We start from the raw sequence: 10,194 nt of genomic DNA, 5'->3' as shown, positions 1-10,194 counted from the left end.
TTGTATTTGGGGTGCTAGGGTCGGAGGGGTAACCTCGCCCGGCCAGCGAAGCTAGCCATCACATTATCCGTATAAAGTTCCGATAGGCAGTGTCATAGTCCGTATCAGATTGGTTCTCCGTCTGTGGGCGTGGTTAGCGTCTAAAAGTTTCCTTGAGAAAGGTCGGGGAGGAGAATCGAACCGGGGACCTCTCTCATGTTAGGAAACTGCGCTAACCACTACACCACGTCTCCTCCCTCTTGCTCTTAAATTTGCAGAAAAATCTCGTATGTGCAAGTGTTTTGCAAAATTTGCACAATATGCAGGATGCAAGTTTTGGCCGGCCCTATTCATGACCATATTTGCCCCTTGCCAAATTTGGCAAGATTGGATTTTAGTTATTCCTATCCTGTTTTTTTTTTCAACATTCGCGCTATGCCACTTTAAGTCAATAATCTAGGTACTGAATCATGATCGCTTTAAATGCCAATCCTTACAGAACATTCAAAGACGATATCCTGAGTTTTTGTTTTGAAGTCAGTTGACCCTGATTTACGTTGAGTGGTGGCGTCAGGAACTTGAGGCCTAATGTTGCTGTGTTCTAAGATTCAAGATTGTCGTACACTTTCCTTCAATGATGTTGAAAATACATAATGTGATATGAAAATGCAATGCTGTCATAGGCCATCCGAGGAGATACAAAAACTTATTGTTTCCTTTTACCACAATCATTAACGATAAAATATATCCACAATGAACTTTTAACAAATCAAATCATGGACAATCGTTGCTATTTTAGAGTACAATTCGCATATATACTTTTAAGGCAAGCAATTATACAAAAGCTCTGTCTATGCATCATTCTTTAGAGTTAATAAAACAAGGCATTTTACAATGCCCATGTCTGTTTATCATTCTTTAGAGTTAATAAGACAAGCTATTAGACAATAACTCTGTCTATGTCTTATTTTTTAGGTTTAGCAGTTCAATTTCATGAATAACACACTCTGTTATTCCTTATCTAAATTAAGCCATTGAAATACTTGAAGAGTTTGCCACATCCATCTTGACAAAGTCATCTGTTGGAAAGGTTTGCAAATGCAATCGTTGGTTTCGCATTTAAATTCGTTGAAACCCGATCCGGTGGGCTCATAATACTTGGAAAACCTATTCCATTCATTAACAAAATAAAGCTAAGTACTGGCTGGAATGCTCTTCGAATACAAATCTTTCGGTGTGATTTTTTAAACAAAATTTGCGGAGCGTTACAATAGTTTACTCAAGGATGAAGATAACATTGTTTGTAGGCTCAGTTTTTCTGTCCACACAATAACTGATTGCTGAGTAAACCTTGAAGGCTTATCATAAATAACTAATTTTCGTGCCTTCCGACAAGCCAAACTTTCCATATTGATCGGAGACATACGTCATTATTGATGATAAATGTGAAGTTCTTTGTTTGATCTAATTAGTCTTTTATTTGAGCATAATACAACATGGCCAGAGAATGCCCATGGACTTCTAAAATTCCATGGAATGGAATTGAGATCATTCGAACACATGTCCACAGGTCACTCTTCCAAATCTGAAAACTGGGCCCAAACAGTTCGTCGACTTTTTATGTGGTAAACAGGCCCTCACGACCAAAACCTCGGACGTCTGAAAAACTGGACGAAGTAAAACAAATAACACTACTTGTTACAGTAGCACGGAACGTTCTGCAAACACATAAAACTGAGCAAGACTAAACATGTGAGCTCAATCAAGCAAGTGCGGGATGAAAAAATGGTTTTGCCATCAAACATATTTTTAAAAGGCTCAACACTTTGTTGGCACTTTTAAAAGCTATTCTTCTATTCTACACTCCTATTCATTTTTAAGCAAGAAACAAGGAAAATAAGAATTGGCAAACATGTTAAGAAGTGTCTTGGTTAATCTAAGCTCGTAAGGATAACTTTTCTTGCTCACTTTGCTCTTCTACCACTCAATCTTCTCCAGGTTAGTATCATCAAATATTAAACTTTTTGAATTTCAACTTGACAGTAACGTCACATTATTTCTTCAAAAGTTACCACTTAGCTTATTCATAGATTTCTAGACGGTGGATGTCAGACGTTTGACCATTTGGCTAGCAAAACAGTACAATGGATGGTCTCCTGGGAATTGATCACAAACCGGTTTATTATACTGTTTGGCCAACCGAGTGGTTGGTCATCCGACATCCAGTGTCTAGAAATATATGATTTATTCAATTACATCCTTGGGTAAAACACCAGATACCGACTGGGATCAAAATCAGCTACTTCTTTAAAATAAGTGGAGAGGTTGACAACAAACTTTGTAAAAACCTTTATTTAACTTTATTTCCTGCCTCATTAAAAGGCACATATCCTATACTTCTATAGGAACTATTCTGTTACAAAATACTAGACACACAACTGCATTTTTTAATATATTTATCAAGTTTCTTAATTCTATTTAAAAAAAAATGAAATATTTTTCTTGCAAACAAGGTGTCTCTCTCTTACAAAGAACTTCCGATGGCAGGATTTGGGCTTACACCATCTATGAAGAGGATTATTGTCTTGATGCACTGCTTTTTACACAATCATCTAAACCCTTTACATTCATTGAGAAACATGGCAATTGTTATTGTCTTGGCCCAAAGCCAAAATATGCATAAAAGTATGAAATATACTTTGTATACAACTAAATGAAAAGGGGCAGGAAAGCGATAACGTATATTTTGCCATCTCTACCAATGGGAGACCCCCACGTGGTTTTGTGAGCACTTATTTTGAATTGCAACTGGGTAAAAATATTCACATTTTCAATAGTAGATGCCTTCACATTCTTCCAAATCAAGGCCAAAATTCGGCTTAATACGTCTTTTCACGCGGTCACAACGGTTAGATCAAGCAAAATGTACTGAATACTGTCTCTGAGCTATATCATGCAATCCAAAAAAGGTTAAAATATGTAATCTCAAGCTTGGTAGGCCAATAAATGACAAAACACAATTTTACACATTTCATTTAATGAACAACTTATGGCCCTCTGAATCCCCAACAAAATGGGGTCTTTCTTTTGTCTTGTGCATTTGCTTGCCAAACTTCATTGGCCGTACTCTGGCCTAATCAAATCCTAATTTTAACAGAGATTTAAGAAGGAACTAGATTCACGCCAATCACTTTTGGTTCGTTGATTATTAGTGAAACAATAAATTTGCTGTTTGAGATATCGTTTATCTGAAATAGAATATTAATATTTGCAATATCTTAATTTAGAATAATCTAAGCATTATAATTAACCATGTATCAAGTTAGAGGATTTCTTATGTCACTTTTATCCGCTTCATTCAACATCAATTTTGTTCACTTTTTCTTAAATATATCTTACATTAGACTTTGGTTAAACCAGAACTATGGGAATTTGGCATGCAACCATACCAAAGATTTATTTGGCGTGTTGCCCGCATGAAGAAAAAACTTCTTGTATTGAGGTTTCCTTCACCAAGGAAGGTGCCCAGGTTTGGTCAAATTTACAATGAATTGTTTCATGTGAATGTTCACTGTGTAAAGCCATATTGATAATGGCTCGTTCACTGGCACTTTTTAATTGCAATTCAATGAGATTTGATGGGGATTAAACCATACGTAAATTTTTCACCAAATGAAATTCAGTATTTGGCGTTCGAAAAACTTTTTGAAGTTCTTCTATTTTGGCAGGACAAAGTTTGTGGAAGAGGTTAAATTCATAACATAGTGATTGGTCATTAAATTGGCCTTCTACTTTTGAGATTCCATGTTGGGAGATTTTAAGATGGTCATCAAGGGTCTCAAAAATTGTCTTAAGTATATCTTGCTCGATGTAACTGTTGTGACCGCGTGAAAAGACGTATTAAGCTGAATTTTGGCCTCAATTGGGAAGAATTTGAAGGAATCTACTATTGAAAAAGTGAATATTTTACCAAGTCGCAATTCAAAATAAGTGCTCACGAAACCACGTGGGGGTCTCCCATTACACATGAATGATCATGGAGGAGTTTGGAGTCCATTGTGGCAATCTCAGACTCTCTTTGAAAAGGATGGGGTATCTCCATGCTTTGAGATGTCCTTGAGTTGATGTCGACCATGTCTAAGTCCGCGCCCAAGAATTCTGAGAGGTATCCCACGTTACAAGAAATGGTGAACTTGCCAGTGAGTAAATTCTACGGAGCTACGTTTACGATTTGTAAATACGTGACGGAACGTATCGAAGCCATGGGTGTGATGTCGCCAAGGGCGCGCCCATGAACCTGTGTCTCCGTCTCAAACGTATGCCACCGTAATGTCTGTTTGTGTTTCATTTGCGCCTTCTCACTGAAAAGTCGCTTTGATCCTCTTAAAAATGGCTTTTCCGTTAGGCCTTAAAGGCTGTAGATATTTCAACGGTCTTAAAAGACATTTGCCTTGCAGTGATAGAAAGAAAAGAATGGCCAAAAAGTGATCACATTAACATAAAGCACCCAATCATCAATTGGCTTGTCTGATGACGTGGCTGATTAAGGGGGGGGGTTGATCTTGTTCTGACTTACTCATTGTTATCATAATTTTTTCATGACATTTCACTAGCACAGTAATACAATGTGTTCGAAAATATGTTCATGCATGAGGGGTTAATGGCTGACCTTTGTACAAAATACATGCAATGCTAATTCATAACGAGATACAAAGCTTTTGGACGATGACGATTTGTTATATAATAGAGAGGTACTATGAGTGGAGATGTTGACATTGTCATTACGCAATTGAATCCAAAACTAACATATTCTGTTAATGTTACATTTGGAGAAAAGAAAACACAAGACGGTGAAGTGATTAAGACTTTATTCATTCAATTGAGCAGTTCTGATATGAATGCGAGTATGACCTTCACATTGAATCAGTCATTTCGTACCTACTATTAACAACGGCAATCAAAAGTTAAAGTTAGTAAGCATAATTAATCTTTTTTTTTTGACGTGTGCAAATTGGGCATGACTTTAACTGATCAGTTTTCTACCATACTTAAGCGACAAATCCAGTTCTTAATCTGCCATTGATACTGAATTGCGTTATAGGCTTTTCTGGACAAGCATGCATATACTTCAAGATGTTTGTTCTTAGAGTGAGCCAGTTTCTGGAAAGTAAGGGTGCATTTGAGTTTTAATGCAAAAACATAATGCACTTATGATTTAAAAATTCATTGTTTTGATTCAAAACATTTCTGTTATTATGCACTTGAAGTGCAAACACATTTTTCGCCATAGTTTACAATAAACTTGAGATCTTTATCATTTCAATTTCAAATGTTTGTCTGTTGTGCTCGTTCTTGCATCATGCTGTAAATAGAAGTATTGGAAATTTGTATCGAGGATAGAATTACCATCCGGTAGAGTCCAGAGGTTCTTACCTCCCAGGGACACGTCACATCTATCCTCCTAGCCCTAAGCTTGTCTGTGGTCTTCTTTTTTATTCTCAATTCTCATCCTAATTATCTTGCCGTGGTTACGAAGGCATTTTCCTGTCCACTGTTGCTGGTCTGATTCTCGACTGCGTGTAGTATACCATGTGAGTGAAGTGTGTGCAAGATTCCGCTAGCTCCTGCGTACAGATAGAATGGTACTCCGGTTGTCGAAGAATTTTTGGGTTGGGATTGTCGGTCGCCGTATGGCTTGTCGTATGTCCATCTTGGACGAGGGAGCTCTCCTTGCGGTCGACCAACATGGAACTGACTGACAATGCCTGTGACGTCACACGAGCATATAAAAGGAAGACAGAGGGTGGGAATCCTTACATTGCTTGTGAGTGTTTCTTCACGCCGTCATCTCCCCAATCAAAATGAACGTAAGTAGGCGCGAGGATCAATTCATATAAATCAATCAAGTTGAACGGAAATCCATGGAAACCCATTTGTTTGTTGGAACCTGAACGTGAGCAAGGCTAGGGTATCATTTGGAAATCAGTCTGGGTAATTTGGAGCAAGGCCCAATTTAATGGGAGCAAAGCCTCATCGTCGTAATAGATACCGTTGGATTGCGTAATTCCGTAAATCTAGGGATAACTGCTGCTGTATGCAACCAAGTGCAGTTATTTATGACCATGGGTGTGGCGCTCTACCGTTTGCCTGACATGTTACGTAAGTTCTTTTTGAAGCCATCAGCTTTGCACGGCAGGAGTGCACTTTTGTCTCCCCCTCCTCTTCGTGTTTGACCTTGAGGAGGTTGAATCAAGAACAAAGAGTTGATTTGCTTGCATCAAAGCTAATTCGATTTACATAAATGACACCTCTTTGTATTTTTTGTGCAGGCTTTTGTTGTCCTTTCCTCCATCTTGGCTGTGGCCAATGCCGGCATTGTGTCCGTCCGTCCCGCTGGACAAGGCGTGCCTACCGTGGTGCGAGCTCCCAGCCATGACTCGGCCTCCATCGAGTCCCACCGTCTGGGTGGCAACTTTGCCTACTCCACCGCTGAGGCCCACGCCTTTTCCAAGGTTACCCCTCAATTGAGCACTGCTGTCCACCCCGTGGCTGAGACTACCAATGTTCACCACCCTGCCCCTGTTGCCTATGTCCAACCGGCTCCCATCGTTGAGACCACTTATGCTGCCAAGCCCGTCTTTGGAGAGCAAGCCATCTATGCTGAGCAACCCATCGTTGGCCCCGTCGCCACCCATACTCAAGTTCATCAACCTCTCCTCAAGACCCAACGCGTTGTTGCTCCTGTGGCTTATGCTCAAGGTCTTGCTCCCTACCATGGAATCAATGCCTACAACGGAATCAACGCCTACAACGGAATCAACGCCTATGCTCCTCATGGATACGCCCTTAACGCTCCAGTTTTGGCCGCCGGACCCGCCGTCCATGGTGCCATTGAAGCCTAAGCATTACCTTCCCCTCAGCCCCTCCATCCTTCATACTTTTATTCCTTATGCATTATCAGCATCATATGAAAAGTATTTCCTTTCGAAACCTTCAGCCTGGCAAGGACCCCCCCCTTTGTCCGTATTAGCCAGCCTCCGTTCAGCAGAAACACCGTCTCTGACCTCGTTGCCTCGTGGAGATTGGGAGATATCAACGAGTGCCAAGAAATCTCAAGAAGCAATGTCTCATTCAACCAGCTCCAGTTCGACATCAAATAATCCCATTCACTCCAACAACCTGAAAACAATTTGTGGGGTACGTTATTTGATCTCGTAGGGAGCTATTTATGCATGTGTTCAAAAATACATCTGTGCTTTAATTTTGTTGTAAACAACATTGCTGTCATTTTTTACACCGAGGTTTTATTCATCAGGTTTAATTCATCCTTAGTACAGGGGCGGCAAGGTTTTGAAGCGTTCCAATTAGTTATCATATGGGACCTATGGCATAGCTCTTTATTTAGTTTTTTTTTAATACCAACTGAAATTAGGATTTTGGTTGGGAATCGGACAATGTTTTTTTCCTTTTTATTTATGCATATCATTCTTAATGATCTTGCTATTGAAAATCTGTCTTCATGGAAAAACGAAAATTAAAATAAAGCCGATTTAGAAACTTTTCAAAATTCAGACTGAATGTAACAAATTTTGACAAAATAACAATACGACGATAACCAAACGTCAGAGGTGTAAAGCTCCCGGAGTGCCCCCTCCCAAATAAGGTTTCCACGGATTCGCGTTATGACAATATTTTGGCACATAATAATTTCATGTTTCCTTTTGCATCTTTTTGTCTTTTCTTACATCTCATGTGATTAGTTTGGAGATTCAAGATAAGTTTTCATCAACACAACTGAAAATTCGAGCCAGAGCTTTAAACGCCCCTATAATCACTATTCACTCTTGAAACTCCGGCCTTCTCATGAATTTCGTAATACTTTGAGCCATGTCTCACGGAACCTCGGTGAAGTCTAGTTTGGATGAATTTTTCTCCGGGTCGTACATCCGCCCATCCGCCTTCAGGGGAAAATTGACAAAACAGCAATCTTTTTTGCTTAAATTGCAGAAAACTGCAATCTAGCAAAACAATAGTCGTCACACCGACCTGTTAAAGTAACTTAATTATTAATTTGAGGCATATTTCTGTACGTTCAGCTAAAGAAGGGCAGTTTTGGATTTTTTTGTGCCAACGAATTGGCGAACGTGCAACTCCAAAAAATGGTCGAAAATGGCGTTGTTGAAGTTCCGTGAGCTATGGATGGAACAAATACGAAATTCTTCATCAAGGCAGAATCTGAAAAGTACTTGGTACTGATGTGAAGCAAGCACCGACAGGCCAAGTGGTCGAGTGCTTAACTTGCCGAAGTTGGGTTTGTACACAAACATTTGAGGGGAAAATGTTGTGGCCAAACTTAGGCAAGAAATTTTATACCAGGGCCAATGAAATCAACTTATGCAGGACTAGTAATAATGAGCACCAACAATGACGCTTATTTTCATTTAATGAATGATGTCCCAATCAAAGAAACTTAGAAACATGAAGACAATTGTGGGGACAATTTGGATTGGTTTTTAAGTACTGTTGGTGGCAAAGGGACAGAACATTAAAATTGCGAACTTTGGCTCAAGAAGGGATTTTCGCTCTCGGCCAAAGTATTACGCAAGTAGGTTTCAAAATGTGATTGATTTGCATTATGCTACCTACATGGCATATCGCAGCAACATTTTTTGGAAAAAGCAATTGACTGGAACATTCAACAGTTAGGCACGGCTCTTTGATCTGAGGTATGATCCTCTGCAATGGCATTCGATTAATCGCTACTCCTTTGCTTAGAGGACATTGATATGATGAAAATTTCGTTAAAATTAAATTCCCCTCCCTGCCCAAATTTATGTTATATCCGTTTTAAGTTATAGTCATTTATTCAAATTTTCCCGCGCAATTGGGGATTAAGGTGGCGGGCAGAAAAATAGAACCTGATTTTTTTCTTTGTCCAATTTATTGAATCAGGGTGTATTCCATACAATTATGATGATAAATAGATGGTGATAATTTGCTGTGACTGATTTTCTGTCTGTGCTATATTTTTCTCTTACTGGTCTTTCCTGTTGATCTTTTGAGGCCGCTTTTGTTAAATGCAACGGATGGGCTCCCTGCTTATTATCATTTTCACTCGCTTTCATTGCTCCTAGAATCGCCATTTGTGTTTAGATGGTTGTACACGACTTTTTCTGTGATAATAAGCAAATCGTGCCCTACTTTGCTTGATTTATAGCACTGCCTTTCACGTATCCGTAATTCCAATGGAATTGTTGACCACCATCCATCCCATTAACATGGAGGACTACTCATTCGAAGACTCGAGAATTCATTGTGCAATTCATTGTGTGAGACGATTATGCTCCTTTCGAAATGGCGATCTTAGTTGACCAATTGCATTGTATTGTGATTGGTCATCCATGGCATCATTTCGACGGACCCGTGTTTCTCTCCCTCCCTCGTGTCTTTGTTAAATGCAACGGACGGGCTCCCTGACTATTTTGACTTTGACTCGCTTATTTCTTGGCATGAGGTTAAGGGTAATCATGAAGTGAATCGTGGTAAATTTTGCCTCATTTGTGGTACACCCTTCCATGTGTCAATGATTCCGGTTGGGTTGTTGGATACCGTCCGTGATATCTACATGGAGAACTACTCGATGAATGATGACCCGAGACTTCCACGATCAGTGTGCCAGACGTGCTTCTTACGGCGCTTGTATTCCTTATGCCGGAAATAAGGGCGATTAAATGACTATAACTTAAAACGGATATAACGTAAATTTGGGCAGGGAGGGGAATTTAATTTTGACGAAATTTTCATCATATCAATGTCCTCTAAGCAAAGGAGTAGCGATTAATCGAATGCCATTGCAGAAGAGCATACCTCAGATAAAAGAGCCGTGTAGGCCTTGAAAATGACGTTGTCAGTACAAATGAATTTTCTGCTCTGCCTTTTTTACATTTTTTTATTTTCCCACATTTTTCGCCGACTTCCCTACCGCTACTGGGAATAGGATACCCAGCACTTCAATACTAATACATAATTACTTACTTGACTTTGTATACATAAACGAAAATATAATCATTTACATGACTTTATATAAGCGAAAGCGTAATCATTTGCTTAACTTTATAAAATATCTAATCCACCAACGAATATAGAGTTGGCGGATCTGGCCAGTCCTTAAATGTAGAGTTGGTCAGGAATTTTGGTCAAAAATTTGTCCAAGTC

At 39.3% G+C, this 10,194-nt stretch overlaps 1 protein-coding gene across 1 annotated transcript; it reads left to right on the top strand.

Annotated features, from left to right (window-relative positions):
• Positions 1 to 5,696: 5,696 nt before the first annotated feature.
• On the top strand, positions 5,697 to 7,255 carry LOC131881000 (uncharacterized). The gene is made up of 2 exons (XM_059227743.1): positions 5,697 to 5,846; positions 6,309 to 7,255. The coding sequence occupies exons 1-2, from the start codon at positions 5,841 to 5,843 to the stop codon at positions 6,879 to 6,881; spliced, it is 579 nt and encodes a 192-aa protein (XP_059083726.1). The 5' UTR covers positions 5,697 to 5,840; the 3' UTR covers positions 6,882 to 7,255.
• Positions 7,256 to 10,194: the final 2,939 nt, after the last annotated feature.

This window comes from Tigriopus californicus, chromosome 5, assembly GCF_007210705.1.
Source record: "Tigriopus californicus strain San Diego chromosome 5, Tcal_SD_v2.1, whole genome shotgun sequence".
NCBI lineage: Eukaryota > Metazoa > Arthropoda > Copepoda > Harpacticoida > Harpacticidae > Tigriopus > Tigriopus californicus.
The sequence above is the reverse complement of the archived record's forward strand: the minus strand, read 5'-3'. Positions and strand labels throughout refer to the sequence as shown.